At 33.5% G+C, this 27,272-nt stretch overlaps 1 protein-coding gene across 3 annotated transcripts in view; it reads left to right on the plus strand.

Moving 5' to 3' along the window:
* The window catches only part of LOC145690356 (WD repeat-containing protein on Y chromosome-like), a 156,901-nt gene that overhangs the window by 89,252 nt on the left and 40,377 nt on the right, over positions 1–27,272 (plus strand). For all 3 annotated transcript variants that reach the window (XM_081765172.1, XM_081765173.1, XM_081765174.1), the window contains 3 exons: positions 421–626; positions 8,284–8,484; positions 13,062–13,306. In XM_081765172.1, the coding sequence (XP_081621298.1) occupies positions 421–626; positions 8,284–8,484; positions 13,062–13,306 (652 nt within the window). The remainder of the gene's footprint in view (positions 1–420; positions 627–8,283; positions 8,485–13,061; positions 13,307–27,272) is intronic.

Raw genomic sequence — 27,272 nt, forward strand, 5'->3', positions numbered from 1 at the left:
CTAGTGATGTCTTGATCCGACTACGATCGGTCCTATAATAGTGAAACCTTTAAGTTCATTTTTCACGTTTTCGGCACACTATAACTGCGAAACTATGCACTTCCCACCACTCTGGCGACCTATTTTATAGGAAGTTGGTGTCGTAAGTTTAGGTAAACCTTTGTCATAGAAAATCAGGGAAATTAGTTTACAAATATCTGTGGGAACCCTGCTTAAGTAAAATGCTTAATTTTTAAATCTTTGATACTTTTTAATGAATCTTGTAATCTATGTTCTGTCTCAGTACAGATGTTTCAAAACCTTATTAAGGATATAAAGTTAGTACGGTTTTTATAAATAGTTTGTATTTCCATTACTTTCTAACATTGTGTCATTTCAGTGGTTTAAATTGTCTAATAATTAATACTTGAACAATTGTAGAGAGTCGTACAATAGCAACTGGAGGTCCAGACTGTTTAGTTCGAATTTGGAGTCCATTTGTACCAAATAGACCTAGCGTTGTTCTCATTGGACATAAGAAAGGTATCCGAAATATCATGATTCTGCAGCGGGGCAAACGAATTATATCAATATCGAAAGACAAGCAGCTTAAAGTATGGCTAACTCAAGATAGTAGCTGTATTCAGGCAAGTTTTACATCAATATATCTAGGCATATATGTATATGTGTGCCATGTGTGTGTATGCGTCCTTGCTTGTATGTTCGTACAGTGGTATATATTAATACGCCGGAAACAAGGTCATATAAAGCTCTTTCGTTACATGGTTTATTAGATATCGCGGGAAAATGTTTAATATGAAGAAGCTGTGAAATGTCCAGGTGGGGCAAACTCTGAATGGAGGACAATGTTGTAGCATTAACAGGTGAAAGTGGATAAAATTTAGTTGAAGTTTAGTTTACAGAAGACCAAGTACATAGAACACAGAAACATTAGCATATCCAATTACGAAGGATAAAAAAATTAAAAGAGGTAAAAAAAAAATACAATAGTGAAAAAACAAACAAAAAATTACACAAAATACTATAATAATAGTAGCAAAGAATACATAAAAATAATATACATCAACAGTCTATGATCTACTTTCTAGATATTCAGAAATCCTCTAATAAGATTTGTCTACGAACAATGTCAGTGTCTGATCCTTAAGCTTTTTTGTGTTTTTTTATTTTCTTTAGATATTGTGGGAAGTGATTATTCAACCTTTTATATATGAAATATACACTAAGTACACAAAAAAATAAAGCTAATGAGACAGGTTGGTTAGCAAGAGTATCGGAGAATGAGCGAATAAGAAATTAAGAGAAAAAATAATATAATATAAGGGGAATAGGAATGAAAATAAAACTATTATAAATTGATAAAGAAACTGACAAAAATAATACAGAGATACTCCAGAATGAGAAGTATATACGGAAACAATTGTAAAAAGTAAAAGACACACAATGAAAGAAAAGAAAATGGCAAAGGTAAAGAGGTGTACGGGAAATGGATTGAGAGTTGAAAGTGAGCGAATAATGGATAGGAAATTATTTTTGCTTTTACGGTATGAAGGTAAAGCTTACATGTGATGTTGGAAGTGTTAGTCGAGGAGAGTAGAGATACATTTTGTTGGGTTACCAATTCTGGAAACAATGGGTATTCCTAGATTCGCGTGTTTTAAGGAGAAGTTAGGAGTTTTGGATGTTTTGTGAGCAAAGCGCAAGATGATAACTTGAGATATATCATTGAGTGAAGCATGGTTATCTAGGTAAAATTGGATTAAAGTAAGAAAATGATAAGTGAAATCTTTCTCCATAGATCAGTAATAGACGTGATTGGAAAGTTGCTTTATTTGTACACAACATTTTCCTAGTACGGACCCTCGGCCACCAACTCTGAAAATGTTGCTACAATTCCTAAACAAGAACAGCTTAGTCAAATTCATCTGATACTTCTCCAACTATACGGTCACCTTCCTTGTTGTGAACTTCTTTGTGTAAGTCGAGAATGGAAGTCTCGAGACTGTCGTACACATCAAACCTGCTGTGTACCTCCAGTTAAGAGAGTTCCCCTCTTCTCCATTCAGACATTCTCTATCTTGAATCTTGTCGTTTCTATTAGTGCCTTTAAAATTATTCGAATACTTTTTCGTTTGTTATTCGAATATCCCAATATTCGCTTTCAATATCACTCGAATAATCACTCGAATAATTATTCGTTATCCAAATAGTTGTTCGAGCAATTATTCGTATTCGAATAACGAATTTTGTTTGAATATTTGAATAACGAATTCTGTTCGAATATTCGAATAGCTAATTTTGTTCGAATATTTAAATAACAAATTTTGTTCGAACATTTGAATAACGAATTTTGTTCGAATTTTCGAATAACGAATATTTGAGGATTGCATTATTCGAATTTTGACAGTACTCTTTCTACTACATTATCTCTCAACAACTACTTCAAGAATCTCTTATCAGCAGCCTCCAAACGGAGATACCCGCTCAAAGTTATCAACAAACCATTCAGTAATACAAGAAATTCCACCGGGGGACAGTGGCTTAGTGGTAAAGCATTCATCTCTGGTTTGACACCAGACCAAGTAAGTTTCTGGTGGAATTGTCAATGGATTTTTTCGAAGTTCTCTCATTTCCTCCCACCACACTCTTATCTCACCAATTCTTTCAGAATCACTCATTTTTAATAATCATTTGTCTGCTTTAGCTGAAAACCGTGGGAATCAAAAATGTAATTTCATTTCAAAACAATTACACCGAAAAAAAAAGGACACTGAAAAATCCTCTATTCCTACCTTCCTTACTTAATCCTAGCTGCCATAACTACAGAAACTTTTTTTTACAATTTTTTTTTACATGCTTTTATGAATCTTGCTTACTGTATAGTTATTTTGCAACCTAAAACTAAAAAATCTATTCCGACCTGTCCAAGAATCTTTCACTGAAGGCCTTCAATCTCAACACCGTAATTACAAGAAATGTGCCCTTGAAAGATTTTACATCTCCATCGAAGAAATCATATAAATTCAGATGTAAAATTCGTCCTATATTAGATATTAGTTTTAACCTTTTAACACTTTTTCACAAAGACAACACACTTTCCGCTGTTCCATAGTTGAGATTCATCCAACCTCATTTATTGCAAATCTAAAGTAAGAAGGGATTGGGAACACAATCCCATTTTATGTGCGAACCGCCTCCACTGATCTAGACTCTTTATAGTCCCTCGAGAGCTTACTCCGTTTCCTGTATAGACTTTGCCATTTAATTTCCGAGTTTTTGTTTTCTTTTTCTTTATTCTTTTTTACAATTATTTTTCTTACATGCTTTTAATTCTGCTTTATCTTCCATTTTTGAATTATTACCTTCCCTGGTTTGTTAATTTCTCCATTAATATTTATATTTTCATTTCTTTTTTCAGTATATTATACATTTTTATCTTCATTTATTATTCTTTCGCTGTCCTGTACACATATCGATCATCAGCTCCATTTATTTTTCTGCTTCCACTAAATTCTACCTTCTCCCTGATAGCACTACTTACGTAAACACATATTTCATTATGGGGCCTCTCAGAACGTTCCACAAATACTTCTCTGTTCTTTTCTTTTCTCCCTTCTTTATTTGATGAAGTACTTGGCGAAAGTACATATGGTGTGCTTTTCAGTGTGTGTGTGTGTGTGTTTGTGTGTGATTAGTTTTCACTATTTTCTGGTAAGTAGTTCATTGTTTATTCCTGCTTTTGAGATTCATTTGTTTCAATATTGCTACCTGGAGAGATGAAATACGGTAGAATAGGACCAGTGACGAGTGATTCAGATCAACACGGTTGAACTTCAAAGAGAATAGTAATTTGTTAAAGTGGTGTTAGAAAATATGATTGAGAGTCAGAGTCGATGAAAACGTGAGCATGGTACTAATTCCCCTTCATCACTGACAGTGTTAATTTTCATCCCGTTAAAAGTGAAGCGACGATGATCTAGCCCGTAGGATGCAGTTTAATGAATGATTTCATGGTTGACAGCGATAGGAAATTAATACGCTGTTCCATACAGTTTAAATTTATAAGCAATTGTCAGCCGTGTAGGGACTTTAATAGATTTTGCGAAGTCCTAGTTATTAATAAACAAGACCAAGAAGTCTTGGAACAGTATGAAACGAATATCAGACAAGTTGAGCTTCACACTTCTATAGAATTATGAAGTTTTAAAATTCTTATAGCTTGCTTCTTGATGAAAAAAAAAATGAATAAAAGTAAATTAAAATTAAAAGGATGAATACAACTAATACATCATTTGTTATCTAACAGTGAATGGTTACTTAAGCAGAGATGCTTCGTAAAATACCTGTTCGTAAGGCTAAGGAAAAATATTTTACGGTTGTTAGAGCAAGTAAAAGAAACTTAAGGTTTAAAAGGCTAAAAGTATTATTTAAACACTACATTATGGTATATCGTTCTAAACACGAATTTGTTCCGGGTCAAATAGCCTCGGTGCTAACGTTCCCATTAAACTAGAAGCAATCAATCAATCAATAAATATGTTCTATATTCTTATGAGTATTGATCGTAAATTATTTTATCTGATAAAGAAGAAAATTTATTTTTCCAGAAAGTCACCCATTACACAATAAACTTCGTCCATCTATGTTCTAGAGCTGTTACATCTTGAAAAAAAAAGAAAAAGAAAAACTGTCAGCAAGTCATTGTTCCACAGCATATGTAACACCTGCATCATTTTCAAACTACTTGCCGTGATCAGTTTTTATCACTTGGTTCGGGGAGTGGGAAGGACACTATCTCATCCAATACACTAATTATATCAGCGTCGGTGTTAGGAACTGATAAACTCGAAGTATTTGATCACTTCACACACTTCAGTTTTCACCAGTTTTCACAATCCGGACTCACTTGCTACCTGGAAAATACAGAGAATACAACCAGTATCAATGACATTGCCCAGTACTTTGGCACACACACTTCTAGAGCTTTAGAGTACCACATATTATAAGAACAATATTTTATTTTTATTACTATTATTATTATTATTATTATTATTATTATTATTATTATTATTATTATTATTATTATTATTATTATTATTATTATTATTATTATTTCCTTCCTATTGTGTTTCGTAGAATACATGTTCACTCCTTTCTCGGACACTTTTCCTTCTCACAAAAACATGTTTCCCCACTCTTTGATGTTTCGATTTCAGATATAAAAGATCTAATGTTCCGTCTCCCCACTATTTGTCCATGGAATGCGTCAGTTTAATTGTAGTTTCCTTCTTTACATAAAAATTATATAGCAGTGGTGTCCAATTATAATGAGCCAGAGGGCCATAACTGTCTTTACTAGTAAGGTGGAGGGCCGCAGCTAATAATAATAATAATAATAATAATAATAATAATAATAATAATAATAATAATAATAATAATAATAATAATAATAATAATAATAATAATAATAATAATAATAATTATTATTATTATTATTATTATTATTATTATTATTATTATTATTATTATTATTATTATTATTATTATTATTATTATTATTATTATTATTACAATGAAACCTCTCTAAAGCGGATAGCCGTGGGGAATAAAAAAATGTCCGCTATAAAGAGGTGTCCGCCTTAGGGAGGTTTCAATATTTTCTTACGTAAATGAGTAAATAAGGTAATATGCAATTCGAAACAAATATTTTTTGGATGAATCATATATTTACGAATGTTGCCAAAATGTTACTGTACCCGCATTATCCTCCGCCATTCAATACTATGTTCGAGGGATAACATGGAAATAAGATGTTATAGTTATCTGCACTTTACACTTATCACTTTACTGCGTTTTCAGTATGTCGCTTTAATTTGTGGTTAATTACAGTCCAGTAGTGTCTTTTTTGGGGAAAATATGCGTGCCCGCGGGCAAAAAATACCAAACTTGTCTTTTGCTTGGTTAGAGATTCCACTAGGACAGTAGAATAACATGTCATTCCAAACGGCGGACAATTATCAATTATTTTTGTGTCTAAAACAGCTTGGGTGGGAGAGGGCTGGAAGTACAAAACAGAGGCGCTTCGTCTGGATTGCAAGCAGACAGTTGAGAAGGCAAAGTGCTGTCATAATGCTCCCTTGGTGACACATGTATGAATTACTAAAATGTATTTTTACTGAACTTTTCAACTTGTTTCTAGAGAAAGTGTCCGTAATACGGAGGTAAATAATACCTATAAAAGACAGAAAAGACTGTCCGTGTCCGTACTAGAGAGTGTCCGCTTTAGAGAGGTTTGCCAATATGTTTTTTCCTATTACAGAGTTTGGGGATTACAAAATATGTCCCTTACGGGAGGTGTCCGTTAATAGAGGTTTCACTGTATTATTATTACATTACAAAAGAAAAATATAAAAAAATATATTTGAAATATTACATACCTATTCAATGTGACTAATGAGGGTGACTAGCAGCGTTTACAAGGGCTGGGGTATCTACATCCATTCCTCTTGTAAAAGATGTAACCCGCAGAAGATGTAAAAGAGAAGAATCTGCAAGGCAGCTTCTGGAGCGATTCTTTGCAATTTTCATGGTGGAAAATGCACTTTCACATAGATAAGTACTACCAAACATTGACACTATTTTCCGACACAACACACAAAAGCTAGGGAAACGTTTGTTAGAAAGTAGTCTGAAAAATCTATTCCTTTCTTTGTTTTTGTCAGCCTGAAGGGCGGAGAAACAATGGGTCAGCCTGAAGGTCACAAAGTTCGAGCTGTAAGTTTGGAGCTTGTTCTTCGATGTTTATTGTCAATGGATTAGTAAATAATGCAATGCCGTCTTTTAGTTTGTCAAAATCTGAGAATCTCGCATTAAATTTATTCATGATACTGTCGATGTTTCTACAGAACTCAGAAAAATTAAATGCTTCCTTTTCAAAATCTAATGTCAGACGATTGCAACTTGGAAAGTATGCTAAATTGTGTTTATCACAAGAAGTGGTGTATTTCTTGCGCGCTATGGCTTCTAGGCAAAGTTCGAGGAAGAAAGGGTCTGATTTAAAAACTTAGATCAAATATATATTTGTTCATTGAAGTAATCGTCCCTTTCAGCAACGATTACATTACCGACTCCAGTGTTGTCTTGGATGCCTGAGCCTTTTTGTTGTATAGAAGCGCTAAATGGATGCCTTATTCCGAAAGAAGAGTGGAAACATTAAAAGAAAGAATGAATATAAATTAAAATATTATCAGTTATAACAATCGTAAATCATGAAAGCTTTGTGGGCCACAGGAAATGGTTTGGCGGGCCGCATGCGACCCGCGGGCCGCCATTTGGACAGCCCTGTTATATAGTATTCATACTTTCAACTCCCTACCCTCTCTTCACTTTACAAGATCTAATGGCGCAGCGTGCCACATAATACCTTCCTTTGGGAAACCCTGGAAACGTATATGTTATAATCGGGGATCTCATCCAGTTCTTCCATCCAATGCAATTACGTTGCGTTATTTCAGGCAATCGTTTCTACAGTTTTTTTTTTCAGTTTTCGTTATCTCTGCATGATTAGATGAGCATTTAAATCGCTTGAAATGAAATACAATTATCGTTAATTGTGGGAGACCCGGGTTCGATTCCCGGCGGAGGTCATGTGGTTCGAATTCCACGTTAATCAGTAGGCGCCGTCTCATATAGCCTTGCTGATGAAAGAGATGTTAAACTCAAAATCAACTCCACTCAACAATTATCTTAATTTCAATTTAAAAATTCCTTCGTCTCCTTGCTTTCTCTAGTTAAGTTTATACTCAAGCTTATTCACATGTTCTAAACATTCGGACGTGATGTAATGCTATGTGTATAAATTAATCCTCCTCCACACACACACACACACACACACATATATATATATATATATATATATATATATATATATATATATATATATATATATTATTGCAGTTCCAAGATTTAAGAAAACTGAAATATTTTATGTTTTAATAGTATATGAAATACTCAATGAAAAGGGTTACAACCTCCAGCAACCCCCCTTCAATGCGCCACTGATTTCGCTCATTATCGTCATCATTGTCTTCCTTAACCTCGGAGCATAATTATGGAACTTTAAGCTTAAAAATTACAAATAAAAAAACATTGAAATATATTATATATTATAGTATTACTATATTCTGAGATCCCTACCTTTGAGATAAGTACTGCACTGTAAATTCTAAGGAGTTTACTTTAGGGATCTATATGAAACAATCGATTTTATATTTCTCTTGCTAGACTTACACTCAGCTAGCGTCGGAGGTTGGCAGAAAGAATCCACTCTGTGAATTTTTTAACCCTGACACACTAGATTTGGTAGTTGCAAGCAACAGAATTGTCATTTTATCCTACGGTGAGACGTCAGGAGAGGAAATCTCAGATGGGACTACACATACGAAGCCGGTCATCAGAACCTTATACAATCCTCTATTTAATTACGTGAGTATACGATAATTTACTCCTTTCTTAAAAAATAATATTATAACAAATTGATTTACAAACTATAATATTTAATCGGATATAAACATTATGTATAATATTTTAAGAAATTAGTAAGATTATTTTGAATTTGTATTATGTAATGTTATATCATAAGGAAAATGTATATTTAAATATAACGATAAAAAGTGTAATTCATTAAATTCGTGAAAATTGCAATGAGAAATCAACATACCTAAAAAAAAAAAAAAACGGGATATAATCGGTATAATCTTAAAACAGTGAAAAACAGTGATAACAGTGATTATTATAATTAGCTTTTTAGTGTCATGTATGACACTTATAAGGTAATTCTGTATTTGTATAAGATGTTCGGGAAGTCCCCACATCTCTTGGTTTATCACAAAACAATATCAGTGTAATTTTAGTTTTGGCATTGGCAGCACTGCTATCATGATCACAGACAACACTATCTGGTATTCCTGCGTTCAAGGTCACGTAGAGCATTTCAGTTGTGAAGCCATGATTAGTGTGAGTGGATGCAGTTACACAGTTGAGGAACTGTTAGTGGTATGTATGTGGGAGCACGAACGACCACACACACACACAGCAAACAATGACACAGGTAATGACTGCATTTGGAGAGAGATTGCTTTGGCAAGGACCCATCTTGTAAATCAACCCTGCTTGATTGAGAGAAACGTGCGTTTGTTTTAGGAGGACAAGAACAGGCCGCGTAGTGAACGTAAGAAAAGGCATGTGGAAACATGTGTTACTTGGTTGCTCAGTCAAATGCGATGTCTCCAACCAAATCGCTTTATAAAGAGCAGTTGGACTGAATATACTTCGTTCAACCATATATAAACCACATTAAAGAAGATTTACATATGAAAGCATTTAGACCGACGTTTGTGAATAAATTATCTGACAACGATATAGAACAATGTGTTGCAGCCTGTTCTGCTTTATTGTTACAATTTACAAATGCTGTGTCTCGATTACGAGTTTTATTTTTAAATGAATGAGTGATATATCACAATTCACTGAATAAATGTGGTCGTCTGGTCTAAGGAAAATCCTCATGAATAAGAGTAGGAACAAATCAGCCTCAAGTTCTGATATGGGAAAGGATGACATCACGGTACTTGTTCGGACCATATTATTTTGACGAATACATGAATTGAAATTCTAATTTACACATGTTACGAACGCGGATAATGCCTCAGTTGCAAGAGAAGGGAATCATGGATTGTGTGTGAGTACTGTAGGATGAGGCTTCAGCCATTTTGCTGTTCAAGTGCGTGATTTCCTCAATGAACAATTTCCAGGCCATTGGGTTAGGCGTAGTTCATCAAAATCCCCACCCTGATTGAAATAGCCTCCAGGAAGCCCAGACCTTACACCAGACAACATACTGGACGGAATAATCATATCACATCGTCGGTACAGGATAAATGAGGAATTGCGCGAAACTGTGGAGGAAGCTATTGAAACATAGCTCTTCAAATGCTTCGTAACATGCCACAGAAGACATGCAGAAACATATATCTGTGTGTACAGTACGATAAAGCACATACAGATCCAATGGATTAATAGTTCGTATAGGTAAGTAATTAACTATAGTATGTACTAAATAAATAAATAAACTAAAATGACACCGACATTCTTCTTTGTGATACTCAAACATAAGGCTGCGGAGACTTATCGGACACTCTATATAGTTGTCTTAAAGAAATTATTAGAGTATTGCCTTAAAGTTATAAAATTGTCTTAAAGTTATTGCATTCATAAAACAGTTAATAACGTTTTAGGGTGCAGTTTGTGATTAAATCAAAATATGAGGCGGAAGAGTTTAGTACATATATTGTCTTAATAATTTTATGTATTTGCCAAAATCTCTCTCCAGAAAGATATTCATTCCTGCATTGGTCCAAATTTCATCACCTAAGATTATTTTCTCCTTCATAATTTGTCGATTATTAACATATTCTTTTCATTATGTTTAATTTATACTTCAGAAAAGTTTAAAATTTAATTTAAATTTGTGATGTAGACTTAAACGTTTTCTTTTAAAATTAAATTAGAACTGCCTAATTTTAATATTAACTAAATTGTCTTTTTTTTATACTTACGCTCATTCAAATATTTGTACCTATTATTTTATCTTATTTTTAAATTTCGGTTGTGATTCAAATTTATAAAATTTTAATAGTTTTACTGTACCATTATTTTAAACATATTCTTTGATTAAAACAAATTAGAAAAATATTTTATGAGTGCTTCAGAATACAAAATTAGCGTGAATTTTGATGGATTTAACCTAGCAAATTGCTCATGCAGATAATTCTATTATGTAAATAGCAGCCAAGAATTATGAGAATCATTTTCTTTAATTTATTATTTCTTTTTGGCGATGGAAATTCACAAAGTAAAAAAAGTTAAAACTAGTATGTTTTATCACGTGAATACTGAAAAAAACAACAACATAGAAATAGGTTTTACTTTCATGCGACGATAAGAGCAAAGAGTCTTAGAATTATGGGGAAAAAATGAAATTTCACGACTGGTTCGTTAAAAGAAAAATCTGAATGTCCGTCCTATTATATTAAAGAATATTTACACTAGTAATCACAGTATCGAAAATAGCAATCAAATCACTAGCACACAGTACACTAGCAATCAAATAATCACATTTCATCTCATATGATACACGTATGGAGACAACCTAATACTATCATTATTATACTTCGTATATTTACTTTACTCTTACATTCATTTGACTATATATATAAACAAGTATTCCAGCCTTCACAATGCATATGAGCTAAATACACATTATTAACGGACAACATGCTGTAACTAACAATATCTCAATACCAGTGATAGAGCGCTCATTTCGGGCGCATGGGGTCCCAGATTTGATTTAAGCTTCCGCCAAGTGGACTTTGCGGTGGAAAAACATCGTGTGCGTACGTTTTCTCGGTGTTCTCCCGTTTCCTCCCTCTTTTTTTCATTCCACCATTTCGTTCATTATCATTATTATCGTCTCTCTTAGCCTCAAAGCATAATCGTAGGACGTGAAACTCAAAATAAATAAATAAATGTTAAAACATTTGCACCACTCACAAGATCATTCATAAACACTTAAATTAATATTATATACAGAGTATATTGAATACGATTACTTATCTTCATTACAAATAACAAAATATTAATGTTGAATAACCAAATCAACAACACACTCTACAAAACTAGACTTCTTCTTCTTTGTGGATGTAAGGAAATAATAACCAAAACTCTTTAGGTCCAGCAACTACTCACATCAATTCTTTTTATCTTCCGACACGTCCGTCTGTTTGTTCATCTCGCATAACAAGAGGTATAGGGGCCACACCACACAACGTCAAGACTAAATCTTACATCATACTTCTTGCCTGTAACTTAGCCTACTTTAATAAACAAAAAAGAGACTGTATTCAATGTAATAGCTGCGATTTTCATTTCCACAATACCAGTGTCGTATCTGTATTAAACAATCATAAAAACGAAAGAAAAAAACATTTTTCTGAAATTTCAATGAAATATTTCAATTTTAAAAATTTCATGAAATTATCCATCACTAGTAATAACAGAAAACTTATTCGACTATTGGGAATGAATATTTGGATATTTGATTAATAACAGAAAACTTATTTGAATATAGGGAATGAATAGTTGGATATTTGAGTAATAACAAAAAACTTATTCGAATATTGGGAATGAATATTTGAGTAATAACAGAAAACTTATTCGAATATTGGGAATGAATATTTGAGTAATAACAGAAAACTTATTTGAGTATAGGGAATGAATAGTTGGATATTTGAGTAATAACAAAAAACTTATTCGAATATTGGGAATGAATATTTGAGTAATAACAGAAAACTTATTCGAATATTGGGAATGAATATTTGGATATTTGAGTAATAACAGAAAACATATTTGAATATAGGGAATGAATAGTTGGATATTTGAGTAATAACAAAAAAAACTTATTCGAATATTGGGAATGAATATTTGAGTAATAACAGAAAACTTATTCGAATATTGGGAATGAATATTTGAATAATAACAGAAAACTTATTCGAATATTGGGAATGAATAGTTGGATATTTGAATAATAACATAAAACTTATTCGACTATTGGGAATGAATATTTGGATATTTGAGTAATAACAGGAAACTTATTCGAGTATAGGGAACGAATATTTGATATTCGAATAACATCAGAATTATTATTCGAGTGTTGGGAACCAATATGCGAATAATTGAATAACAACAGAGAAATTATTCAAATAATGAATATTCAAATGATTAATTTGAATTATTTTAACAGCACTTGCAAAATAAATTACTCCCTAGCGTCCAGACTTCGCTAGTGTGACTCATCCTCGTGTATGGTCAAATAAAACTTCATTGTAGAAAGTTCTAAAATATTTTAACCGAGTCTTAGGTAATTTTAAATTTAAATTAGTATGTTACTTAGCCATTATAACACGTTTATATTAACACGTTTACATTTTGAAAATACTTTTCAGTTAGTCACTGTGGGCCAAGATTCCTGTATTAATGTATGGGATTTAAGAAGTGGACGACTTATTTTATCTTACAAAAACTGTCACACTACACAACTATTTGGTGAAACAATACCTGTTGAAATTACCGCTGCCACTTTTGATCCATCTTATCAATTATTGTGTACCTGTGCTCGGGACGGAACTGTCAAGATGTGGAACCTCAACAATGGTACTGTTATCCGAAGAATGAATATTGAACCTCCGTGGTAAGTCTGTTAAGTAGGTGCGGTTGTGTCCTGAAGAAAGGCCGTACCTTTAGGAAACAATATGAATTTTATTTATCTTTCTTTACCAATATCTCGTATTGAGAATTTCGAATTTGATAGTACAACCTACAAAATCAATAAAATATTAAAGTATTGAAGTACTATATAACGTACAGTAGAACCTCTTGTTCGAGTTGACTGGATCCAAGGTTACCTTGTATTATGGGAAAAGTCGTATTTATACGGAAAGACAGGTAAAAATTATAACTTCATTGATGATTTATAAGTAGAGTATAGGGTAAATAATTTACAGTACTTTTACTTTTAAACTGCCTTATATTACAACGTACATATTACATAGCATTGCACTACTATACTGTTAAATATAACTGCCAATGAAGCGAAGTAGTCGTAAATGACTTTTACCACATTTTGAAATAATCAGCAATGCTTGAGGTTTCGCCTTGGTTTAGTTCCAAAATGGGGCTCGAACTTTGTTTGTATAGGAACAGTTTTTTATTCATTTTGAGCATTTATATTTTCAATCAATCACTCAGAATAAAACTTAATGTAATATAAAACAGATATCTTATAATCAATCACGAACAGACCAGAGCGGTCAGGAAGCATGAAGTGGGTTTAAATTGTTTATTACGTACGAAACCATCTATTGTTTTAGAACTAATAATAATGTAACTGATTTCAAATCTACCCCAGGAATGGATAGTCATTTGTTAGCGGTAGGATCTTTTTGGAGTGGTTCGGATTGTACGGAACGTCAGATTACTATTCAATGTACCGTAGCTCTACCGTAATATATGTTCACATAAAGACACATAAAGAATATTTTAGAAAGAAAAAAAAAAAAATAATCCAACCAGATATTTAAATATTGATATTAATACAGTCTTCAATTATAATTCTGGTTCAAAGTTTTTTTCCTATTTCTGCGTTTCATTTTTAGTTTAATAATTCATGTCATTTGCAATATTATACAGTACATAAAGATATGAGTATAAAATATTTGTGTATGCCTTTAGGTTTACGCTTGAGGTAAATATTTTAATTTTGGTTTTCAAATGGGGAAGGTATCATACAAGAAGCTCTGAAACATTTTAAAAATCATATTTTATCATATCATATCATTTTTATCATATTCAGTGACGGGTTTTGAGAGTAGTCACATCGGTAAAATTAAACTTTCATACTTTAATCTAAAAGAAAAACAACTTATCTAATGTACTAATTCTTGTACATTCCGCTCAAAAAATTGCGACAGCTAACACCGTGCAGATAGGCCACCCAATATACACCTTCTTATCCCATAATCGTGTCTGGTAAAGAGACCCCCTCTCTCTCCTCCTTTCTTCTCTCCCATATTAAAATTAGCTAACAACATGAACGCAATTCTAATTTCAAACTACACATGTATTAGTATCGATAAAATGAAATAACCGAGGCGAAAGAAGATTCATAAGTTAATTTAGGGAGAAATTGAAACACACACAATGAAAAATTGAAACCAATGGATGTCTATTACACAGAGGTTCAGAAATGAGGCAGAGAGAGAGAGAGAGAAAGAAGGCGAGACAAGAAGAAAAAGAAAAGGGAGAACAGATAAAAATGGAATCTTAAACTTAGTAAGAAAAGAACCTAACATTATAAAGTTCCGTTACCAGAAATCCAACAGTTATATAGAAATAACGTTTGTTTTCATATATTTTTTTCAGGACTGTTCGAATATATCGAGGATGCTTGAAACATTCATTTAGTCTCTTTCATAAAAAATAGCATACTCCATTTCCAGTAGAACTGTAGATCTCACAGACATATCTAGGATAATGTCAAAAGTTTAACACATGCTGTGTTTCCGCGTGGTTCGGTTGTAAATTCTGAAGTGCTCATTGGACGTACTGATACAAACTACATTCTAATAAACCCAGTAGGTAGCATAGGTCATATCTTCCATTCCAGACCATTAATGCAAAGTTAACAAAGAAAGAAGAAAGAAACGAAAAGAAAAAGAAAGAAAGAAAGATAAAATTGAATGAGTGCTATTTTAATGGTAAATTTTTATCACAAATATCCTATATTAAAATTCCAAACCGTATCATAATGAAAAGTTACAAATGTTCAAATGAAAAATTGGGTGTTCCTTATAGATGTAGCAGACCTTGCATGTTTCAAACTTCAACGTGAATAAATCACATTGAACTATAGGATGGAAACAAATTTGTGTCGAACTAGTATAAATAAATTTTTTTTTCAGATAACGAAAGAGGTTGCCATTTTCTAGTATTTTCCGAAGATTTATCTGTTCCGAACATCCAGCATCACTTTCATCTCTTGCGGATATAACATTGTAATTTGCACAGATAAAATCAACACGTTAGAGCTCAAACGGATCATAGTGTCAGTCGGATGATGTTGGTTAGCCTATGGACCACCACTGGGTCGAGGATTCAAATCCGTCGTGACCCGGTAATTCGACTGAGACTCGGTAACCCAGATGATAAAAAAATATGTTGCTTATTCCGTTGCCTTTAAACAATATTTCTTTCAGAGATGACCAGGACTGGAGATGTTATGCCCAGAGCACGAAAAACTTGACGCTGAAGTTGCCAGTTAATTACATTTTCCAGACCAGGTCTATCGGTATCTTGCTCCGTTTTAACTTTGGAACACGCACACACTTCATGTGCGTGTGTACGTGAGAGAAAGGGGGGAGAAGTGAAAGATGCAACGACAGGATAGAGAAACGTCAAGAAAGAAAGAGAGAGAAAGGGACGAATATAAATATGAAACATACTTATCATTACGGTGTATGATGAAGAACGCACACACTGTTTATTCGAATTATCGCCAGTGATGCTTTGTAAGTTCTCCAACAGAAGATAATTCTCTGTTTGTAGCCATTATTTTATGCGAAAAAGTTGAAGTACCACACGGGGAATCGAACCCAGATTTTCCGCTTGGAAGTCGGGTACTTCAGCACTACACCACCGATTGCTTTACCCAAACTTTGTTCAACAAATGCTGTAATATTTCTTTCTGAGACCGATAACACGAAAAGTGTTTACAACAGATCAATGAAGTGTCTCGAATGTCCTGGTAAATCTCTTGCTCTTTCCCAACTAACATTCGTAAATCGTCTCTATCCTGATAAAGGTGTTCGCTTCCACATTCTTAAGCATTGAACGTCTAATATGAGAAATCGATTCTTCACTATCACTTTGTAAAAAATGCAACTTTGGCGTGAACAAGATTTGAACCCATACCGGACAGCTGTATTAATCGTAACTCCACTACGTTACCGCTACGCTATTATGCCGCCTGAAACCAGAAGCCAAATATTACTTACTTTAGCCTTGATCTTTGGAACGATCAAGCTTCTTTCTGTAAGGTTATTAGCACCTATATGCACAACGAAATTCGTTTATTCGACGACCTAGAGAGAAATTAGTTCCCACTAATAAAGGTAACAACATACAATCCAGTAGAAGTTACAGAAATAGAAACATATTATGGATTAAATTCGCCGTGCAAGTTCAAAAACACGCAATAATAATAATAATAATAATAATAATAATAATAATAATAATAATAATAATAATAATAATAATAATAATAATAATAATAATATCACTATTATTATTATTATTATTATTATTATTATTATTATTATTATTATTATTATTATTATTATTATTATTATTAGCATCAATTGGCAGCTTTGCTGGGCTAAATTGAGAAAAAATAATAATATGCTCCGTTATTCAGTCACTTTTTACTATTACCAGAATGCTCTTTGAAATCGGTCGTTTTCGATGAGTTTTATATGTCTCCGCCCTTTCTCATGTTGCGGAGCACGGCATCTTCAGTGTCATAGTTCATCTCAGCCACCCAGAAAACTATGAATTCGACAATGATATTGGTTATTTTGATCATTTTTATATGTCTCCTCCTCCTCCATGTTGCAGGCTGAATTTGGATTTAAACGGCATCAGATGTCTCACTCTTCATCCCAACGACTCCAAAAATTATAGATTCGATACTAATATCGGTTATTTTCGTTCTCTTTTAAATGTTGCTATCCTTCCCCTTTCCTTTAGTTACACCATCAAAATAATATGAGGAAAACCATCTTGGGTTCGACCTTCATCGAGGTTGAAAATTTTATCGAGATTGGTACGGTGGTTCAAGACTTATTAAATTTTATTTATGTTTATATATATATATATATATATATATATATATATATATATATATATATATATATATATCCCTTTACCATTCCCCTTCTCTAAGTTATAGAGTCAAAGTGAAATAATAGAAAACATATTAGGCCCGAACCTCATCTATGTTAAAAATTTGATCGAGATAGGTCGCGTGGTTCAAGAGGTATTAAGTTTTATTTATTTTTATATATCTTTCCCCTCCCCTCCACTCCCCTAAGTTTTAACGTCAAAGTGATATGATGGAAACCACTCCAGGCTCGAACTTCATCCATGTTGAAAATTTGATCCAGTTCTATCCGGTGGTTCAAGACTTATTAACTCATTAACATAGTCACTTTTATTTTTAGTTTACATTGATTTTTGAATATCTCCTCGTCCTCCACCTTCACTACATTCCACCATCAAAGTGAAATGATTAAAAGCATTCCATGCACAAACGTAATCTATGTTGAAAATTGCATCCAGATTGGTCGTTTGATTCAAGACTTATTAAGTTTTCTTTATTTTTTATATTTTTCCATCCTCCCCCTCCCCTAAGTAACATCATCAAAACGAATAGATACTCTCAGGTTCGAATATTATCAATGTTGAATATTTGATCGAGATCGGTCGGGTGGTTCAAGAGACTATAAGTCACAGTCACTTTGAATTTTATAATATAGGTTATTATTATTATTATTATTATTATTATTATTATTATTATTATTATTATTATTATTATTATTATTATTATTATTATTATCGTGTACTTTTGAATTTGAACGGCGAAATAACTACATAATATATTTTTTCAATCTTTCTTTCCAAGGAATGTAATCTTTTGTAGTTTTGCCAGCGGACTTAATGCAAAGTGAGTTCTGTGCGTTTTTATTTCTGTATTTTTCCTGGATTGAATTTGGTTTCCTTTATTAGTGGGAACTAATTTTCTCTAGGTCGTCGAATAAATGAATTTCGTTGTCCATTTAGGTGCAAATAACCTTACAGAAAGAAGCTTGATCCTTCCAAAGATGAAGTCAAAAGTAAGTAATATTTGGCTTCTAGTTTTAGGCGGCATAATAGCGTAGCGGTAACGAAGTGGAGTTACGATTAATACAGCTGTGCGTCATGGGTTCAAATCTTGTTCACGCGAACATTACATTTTTTTATAAAGTGATAGTGAAGAATCGATTTCTCATATTAGACGTGCAACGCTTAAGAATGTGGAAGCGAACTCCTTTATCAGGATAGAGACGATTTACGAATGTTAGTTGGGAAAGGGCAAGAGATTTACCAGGACATTCGAGACACTTCATTGATCTGTAGTAAACACTTTTCGTGTTATCGGTCTCAGAAAGAAATATTACAGCATTTGTTGGACAAGGTTTGGGTAAAGCAATCGGTGGTGTAGTGGTTAAGTGCCAGACTTCCAAGCGGAAAATCTGGGTTCGATTCCCCGTGTGGTACTTCAACTTTTTCGCATAAAATAATGGCTACAAACAGAGAATTATCTTCTGTTGGAGAACTTACAAAGCATCACTGGCGATAATTCGAATAAACAGTATGTGCGTTCTTCATCATACACCGTAATGATAAGTATGTTTCATATTTATATTCGTCCCTTTCTCTCTCTTTCTTTCTTGACGTTTCTCTATCCTGTCGTTGCATCTTTCACTTCTCCCCCCTTTCTCTCACGTACACACGCACATGAAGTGTGTGCGTGTTCCAAAGTTAAAACGGAGCAAGATACCGATAGACCTGGTCTGGAAAATGTAATTAACTGGCAACTTCAGCGTCAAGTTTTTCGTGCTCTGGGCATAACATCTTCAGTCCTGGTCATCTCTGAAAGAAATATTGTTTAAAGGCAACGGAATAAGCAACATATTTTTTTATCATCTGGGTTACCGAGTCTCAGTCGAATTACCGGGTCACGACGGGTTTGAATCCTCGACCCAGTGGTGGTCCATAGGCTAACCAACATCATCCGACTGACACTATGATCCGTTTGAGCTCTAACGTGTTAATTTTATCTGTGCAAATTACAATGTTATATCCGCAAGAGATGAAAGTGATGCTGGATGTTCGGAACAGATAAATTTTCGGAAAATACTAGAAAATGGCAACTTCTTTCGTTATCTGAAAAAAAAATTATTTATACTAGTTCGACACAAATTTGTGTCCATCCTATAGTTCAATGTGATTTATTCACGTTGAAGTTTGAAACATGCAAGGTCTGCTACATCTATAAGGAACACCCAATTTTTCATTTGAACATTTGTAACTTTTCATTATGATACGGTTTGGAATTTTAATATAGGATATTTGTGATAAAAATTTACCATTAAAATAGCACTCATTCAATTTTATCTTTCTTTCTTTCTTTTTCTTTTCGTTTCTTTCTTCTTTCTTTGTTAACTTTGCATTAATGGTCTGGAATGGAAGATATGACCTATGCTACCTACTGGGTTTATTAGAATGTAGTTTGCATCAGTACGTCCAATGAACACTACCGAATTTACAACCGAACCACGCAAAAACAAAGCATGTGTTAAACTGTTGACATTATCTTAGATGTTTCTGTGAGATCTACAGTTCTACTGGAAATTGAGTATGCTATCGTTTTTGAAAGTGACGTAATGAATGTTTCAAGCATCCTCTATATATTTGAATAGTAATGAAAAATATATAAAAACGTTATTTCTATATAACTGTTGGATTTCTGGTAACGGAGCTTTATAATGTTAGGTTCTTTTCTTACTAAGTTTAAAACTCCACATTTTTATATGTTCTCCCATTCCTTTTTCTTCTTCTCTAGCCTTCTCTCTCTCTCTCTCTCTCTCTCTCTCTCTCTCTGCCTCATTTCTGAACCTCTGTGTAATAGACATTCATTGGTTTCAATTTTTCATTGTGTGTGTTTCAGTTTCTCCCTAAATTAACTTATGAATCTTCTTTCGCCTCGGTTATTTCATTTTATCGATACTAATACATGTGTAGTTTGAAATTAGAATTGCGTTCATGTTGTTAGCTAATTTTAGTATGGGAGAGAAGAAAGGAGGAGAGAGAGAGGGGGTCTCTTCACCAGACAAGAGTATGGGATAGGAAGATGTATATTGGGTGGCCTAGCTGCACGGCGTTAGCTGTCGCAATTTTTTTGATGCGGAGTGTACATGAATTAGAGCATTGTATAAGTTTTTTTCTTAGTGTGAAGCAATAAAAGTGTAATTTTTACCAAGGTAACTTCCCTCTCGAACCGCCACTGACTACATTCGGAACGTTTAAGAACTAATTGAAAACTTTAATGCTCATAAAAATATATATATATCAGAATTTGACATTTATTAATATTAGAAACTTTACGTTTTGAATTCGTATAATCTTTTATTGAACTAAGTAATTCTATTTCTTTCTTAAAAATAAGAGCAAATTTTATTCCTGTATGAGAACTATTATTGTATAAGAAACATTTTCATAAAAAATTATAAACACCTGGCACTGTATTAAAAGATGAAGAAACTAACTTCTAACCTGAAATTTCATAGAATTTAGAATTTTAAATCGAATAAACAGTTAGGCTTTTCCACTTTGTATCCTGTTCTGAACAATAATTTTCATATTAGAGCAGAAAAACAAGTCTTCTATGTAAAAATAAAACATACCATTGTTCGAGTCATTGACTTCTTTACGTAATAACGTAGTAACTTTTCTGCGACACACGTTTTGGATTAAATAGTTGATATTTTACAATTAATGCGGTAGCATATTCTTTTTGTGATCAGCTGAAGTTGAGAGGGAGTAATATAAATGTTACGTAAATATAATACGTATCAAAATTAAGGCAGCTACGTAACAACAAATAAGAATAATTTATTTTTGTTTTCCATTTTCAGTTTATATTATTATTTAATTATTATTATTATTATTATTATTATTATTATTATTATTATTATTATTATTATTATTATTATTATTATTATTATTATTATTATTATTATTGTTCTGTCAAAAATGAGTTCGATAATTATTTACTGCAACAAGACTTAAATGCAGTAAACACGTGGTGTAGAAATAATTTTCTAAAAATTAATGATAAGAAAACAAAATTTATGACATACACCAATAAAACTCAATATTATGTCAGTAAATATGAGGTCAATGGTGTACAAATTGAGAAAGTAAGCATTATTAAAGACCTAGGTATTACATTTGACAGTCAGTTAAAGTTTTCTAATCATATAAATTGTATTGTACAAGGTGCCAGAAGGATAATAGGTTTTATTTTTAAACAGTGGCCTGTATTTCGAAGAGATAAAACGTATGTATTTCTATATAAATTACTTGTAAGACCAAAATTAGAATTTGGTTCGGTAATTTGGAACAGCATTTCTAAAACTTTGACAAACAAGATTAAATCTGTGCAAAAATGTTTTATTCGACTTATATGTTTTAAAATGAAAATGAACTATTACTCACATAGTTATGAATATTGGACTGATTATTGGGGTTTAGAAAGCCTTATGAATAGACGAAAAAATTTCGACAGAGTATGCATGCAAAAAATACTAGATAACATTTATATCAGTGAATATTGTTTACAAAACATAGGTTTTAAAGTGCCAAATCATAGCATAAGAAATACTATGATTTTAGTTCCTCTGAATTGGAAATGTGAAATTTTAAAAAGATTGACATATTCTTTAAGTTCATTTTAGACTTATTGTATTAAACAATGTGACTGTTTTATGTGATCTGACTGATAGTTTTTAATCAATGATGTTTAGAAACATTAAGCCAAATGTAATTTTATGACTACTGTTCTTAGCTTCTTCTTGTTTTTAGATGGATGGAAAACTTGATTAGTTTTACTGCGTTGACAAGGAATTATTTCTGCCAAATTGACTTTTATCTACATTGTGTTTTATATTAGTACTTTTTATTGTTTTCTTTCTTATTATTTATTTTTAGTAGTATTATTATTCCATCGCATACTCTGATACCAAGTGCTGTATTTTTGCAAAAAGCTGTTCGCGGCACTAAAATAAAGATTATTATTATTATTATTATTATTATTATATCTAATTTTATCTATACCTTACGGGTCGCAGAACAGACTGGAACATATTCATTGGCTGAGAATGACATTTTTGTAAGATTAATTTTACCATACGACCATTGACAGAGCTTTTTTTTTTTTTTTTTTTTTTTTTTTTTTTTTTTTTTGCTAATTTCAATTATTTAACCATTTCCTTACCAGGAATTACCACTACAGGCAAAACTGCGTATTACATTATTGTATTTATCCACTTCTCACACATCAAACATAAAAAAGAATAAGTCTTAAATATTTCATTAATTAGTTTGAAACGGCCTTGGCCTTTTGTACTGGCAATTAAAAATTATCAATAGTCTGTTATTTATGAGTTTACGATTAATTCGAGAATTTTCAATAACCAATCGATTTCAGTTTCTTTTTATCAATGCTCCATATAAACTTAAATTTGAATTCATGCCTGGATTTTATCTTATAAAATTTCCGTGATTTGGTGATAATAATGGAAATGTTGCAATATCCATTTTCTACTGTAACATGACGGATTAACCATAAAGTTTTAATGAAAGAAGGCCACAGCCTTGAGAAAAACCTTGCAGATAAATAATTTTATTTTAGGGATGTTTCTCCACCACCAGCCGTGAATGCTGGAATATGAATGAACACATCATTCAATAATATCAATTACCAAATACAAGTCTATATAAAATGTGGAGATGTAGCTCAAAAGTAAATAAATGAAATAAAATATGAACACAAATTTATCTTCTACAAAGGGCAGCAGATGAGGATATCCATAGGGAATTACAAAATATTCTAAGTCTAGCGTTGTCACTGTACTGTTTCGGAGATATTACAAAGGTTGTTTAGTCTACATTTGGCCAATTTCGACTTACCTAAAAATTTAGAAGAATCCATGGCGCCAGGTCCGTAAGTGCTCGATGCGTTTCCCATGGTTCCTAACAATAGCCCGATAGCGTAATTTCCACTGTAATAGGCTTCTCTGAAGAACTGGGAGGGTAATCTTGTCCCATTCCCTTTGCACAGCTTTCCAAAATCCTTCCACAGTTGTGACACGTCGTTTTCCCAAAGCCCGCTTCAGCAATCCAAATCCACAATAGTCCATAGGACTTGCATTTGGAGATTTAACAGGTACCTCATTGAAAGGTATCACCTGTATACCACTTGCCTCCTCCATCTCCTTGTAGAATGCGAGGAACGATCGTGAGGTATGTGAGGAGGCCTTGTCCATGTGAATACGCACCAGATTGGCGTCATTTCGGTACATTGTTGGAATCTCATGCTCATGGGCGGTGATTAGGGGGGCAGAGGGGGGAAGTTGTCCCCTCACTTTTTTGAAGTGACCCATTAATGTATATCATTGGGAAATGTAAAGTTATTGTATATATTACTGGTTCATAGAAAAAAAATGATGCCATATGATATTTGCCGTTACGTGAGTACGTATTGGTTGTCTTCCCGGGGAGTTAAGAAAGCTGCACAAACTGCGTTTTAATTGCCACGGAAAATGGCCCAAAATTAACCTATTTTAGCCCCACAATTCCAGCGTACTTTCATTTATTCTTACAAGGGCTTGATATGTTAGTCAGCCGCTTTGAAACTAATTGAGATAACATTTCGAAAAAAGAAAGAAAGAAAAAAAGGAAAAGTTTTTCTTTAATTGCACAAAAATTGACAGTTCCTGAAATGTCTTTTCTTCTTTCTAATAGTAAGGAATATTGATTAAAGAGAAAATAACAAGAAACAACTTCTACCTTTTGTATTGTTTTGCAGTGTAATATACTAGTGAAGTGATGTGTTTAGGGGTGTATTACGAGTATATATACAACTAAATTTAGTGAATTCATCAGAATTCTAGATTTCAGGATTATTTTGTATAATTGGAGTGTGGAATAATTTTAAGATTGTTGAGTTTTGATGTATTCCAAGAAAGTGAAAACTGCACCTAATGGCAATGAACATGTTTCGGGAAGCTGCAAATGTATTTCTTTAAATGTCGTAGCATATGTTTGTAGTATTTACTGTCTTTCTAAGAGTAATAATATACATTTAACAGCGTGTGTGGAATTAAAAATATAAGATGTTCATTAATCCCCAGTTTCAATATAACTTTTGCAATACAAGACTCATTATTCATTATTATGATTAATGTTATTCTTTATATTTACTTGTTTTGCAAATTTGTTATTAAATAATTAGATCATACAATTTTCCAGACAGAATTTTAAGATGTTCATGAGCAATGAATCAAATCTCTTCTTACACCTTCGTTGTTTAAGAATACAAAAGGCTAGTACCTACTTGCGTTTCTCTTGTCAATTTACTTAATAAAGTATGAAATACGATATACAGTATTTTAACTGAAGAAGATAGTATCCTATTAATTATACAACCTTTCGTCAAAGTGTTAGCATCGACTAGGGAAACCAACATTGATATACAAATATTCAGATCATGTCTTGCCCCCCCCCCCCACACTTTTAACGTCCAAGCGCCGCCACTGCTCATGCTCGTAGATCGGCCGCATGATCTGCTCCTGAAAATACTGCGAATTTATTTTGCAGTTCTTCTCCACCCTACGAATCTTCAGTTTACCTCGGTAACAGTAGACAGTAACGACCATGAACCATTTTGGGAAGGATTCTTTACACACACGGACCCACCTTCTGAAGTTCTTGGCGCCTTTCTCTCGGTACATGATGGCTCTCGGTTTGCCGCAGTCTGAAAGGTAAATCCATGCTTCATCGAGTGTTACGACGTACATCCACCTATGTTTTGCCAGATGCCGTTCGTACAGCTTCCGGGCGTTACACTTTCGTTCCTTTTGGTGGGCATCCGTGAGAAGATGGCCTCGAGCTTTCATGACTTTCCATCTTGAGTTGATGGTGTAACGTCCGGCTCACAGTCCCCAAAGACACGTCAAGACGATTAGCCATACACCTTTGTTTTGGCGGATTTACTTGCGTTGCCATTTTGCGGAGTTTTCTCTGCATGGTGGAGGTGGCCTTGGCGCATTCCCGCTTCCTAGGCAACTCCGTTCGTGATCCAAATGGTGGAGCTTCGTTACCCTTGTACTTTTTAATAACATTTTTTATTCCACTTAAACTGATGTTGCAACCATTCTTCTTGCACTGTTTTCTAATGACAGAAACGCTAAAGTGGGCGTCATAAAGAACCGCAACATAGCCTTCCCAAAACCGGCTTAGTTTGGGCGGCATTTTAGTAACAGAGCGGAAACCCACACACTTGGAAACAAATTTAACACAACACTCACAACAATGGTCCTGTTTTGTGCGTTATTGTCGTCCGCGTGGAAAAACAACTCTGTTCCCAGGAAGCCACTGCACAACACTGCAGGACGCCACGAGCCAGGTCGGGTGAGTCCATTCTGCCCGGGAGAGGGAAGGAACGAAATCGGCCAAACGTGGGCTGAACAACGTCTGTAATGTACCTTCGCCAGAAAATGCAAGTCCATCCTCCTCATTCTTCTCAGAGATGTTGATCGTGTAGAAATCTTGATCAAAGTGCCTCGAATCCCTCGTAGCAAATGGTTTTGTTCCAAGAAGGAGGCACGAACTACACCTCTTGTGCCTCCTGATTTCCATATAAGATAAATCCTTAAAGCTCAAACCCTCATCTCGATAACGTGCTCGTGATGTCATAGTAAAAGGTAGTGAGGACGAGTCATAGACCTCTTTGCTAGGGTATCAATCTCAAGCTCCATGCAAGGTTTCCCTCTGAGAAAATCGAAGTCAAAAAGCCAAACCTCAGCAAATAGAAATAACATTGATGAATTCCAACTCCAAGATAATCGCAGACGTGGTAACATTACAAATCCTTATTATCGATGAAATTGGTGTTCCAAACTTGAGGAGTGTAAGATGGCTGGAGATGAATGAATGAATGATTTTGAGTTTAACGTCCCGTTCGGCAGCGAGGCTATATGAAATGTGGACCTACTGATTAACGTGGAATCCGAACCACATGAGCTCCCGCCGATGGCTGGAGATTGTTTCATAAAAGAGCTTAATGTACGTGCAATGTCTTGAAGCAAAGTTTAGTGACAGAACGAAGTCAGGGAACATTGTCTGACACAAGTAGAAAAATAACAGGTTTCAAAAGGGAAAAGTAACCATTAAGGTTAACGAAACAATGTTGTGGTAAATCAGAATCTGGTGTTGCACTAATTTAACAAAGCAAAGGTTTACGTAAATGCTTTCAGAGATCTTTAGACTAAATGAGCAAAGCCTCTTCATAAAAGAAAAGAAAGAAAAAGAAAAATAATTCAAAGCTGTAGATGATAAAAATCGAAAAGTCCGTCTGTTGGAATCAAATCAAGAACCACAAGATGTGAAGTATCGTTACACTACTGTTAATATGATGCAATATTTTTTTTTTTTTTACATCATTCTGCTAATTTAACGTGTATTTAAAGCAGATTACAAGTATCATGTTACTTAACAATTTTGTGACATTTTCTATTCCTCATGTGTAAAGGATTGTTCAAATTATATAGGAGAAAAGATCCTGACATTTAATGAAATCAATAGTATGAATGAAGAAAGTGGGAGGAAACGGGAGAACCCCGAGAAAACACCCGTACACGGTGTTTGTCCACCACAAAGCTCACTTGGCGCGAGCTGGGATCGAACCAAGGACCCCATACACCAGAGGTGAACGCTCT

Source organism: Thermobia domestica, chromosome 7, assembly GCF_964235325.1.
Source record: "Thermobia domestica chromosome 7, izTheDome1.hap1.1, whole genome shotgun sequence".
Lineage (NCBI taxonomy): Eukaryota > Metazoa > Arthropoda > Insecta > Zygentoma > Lepismatidae > Thermobia > Thermobia domestica.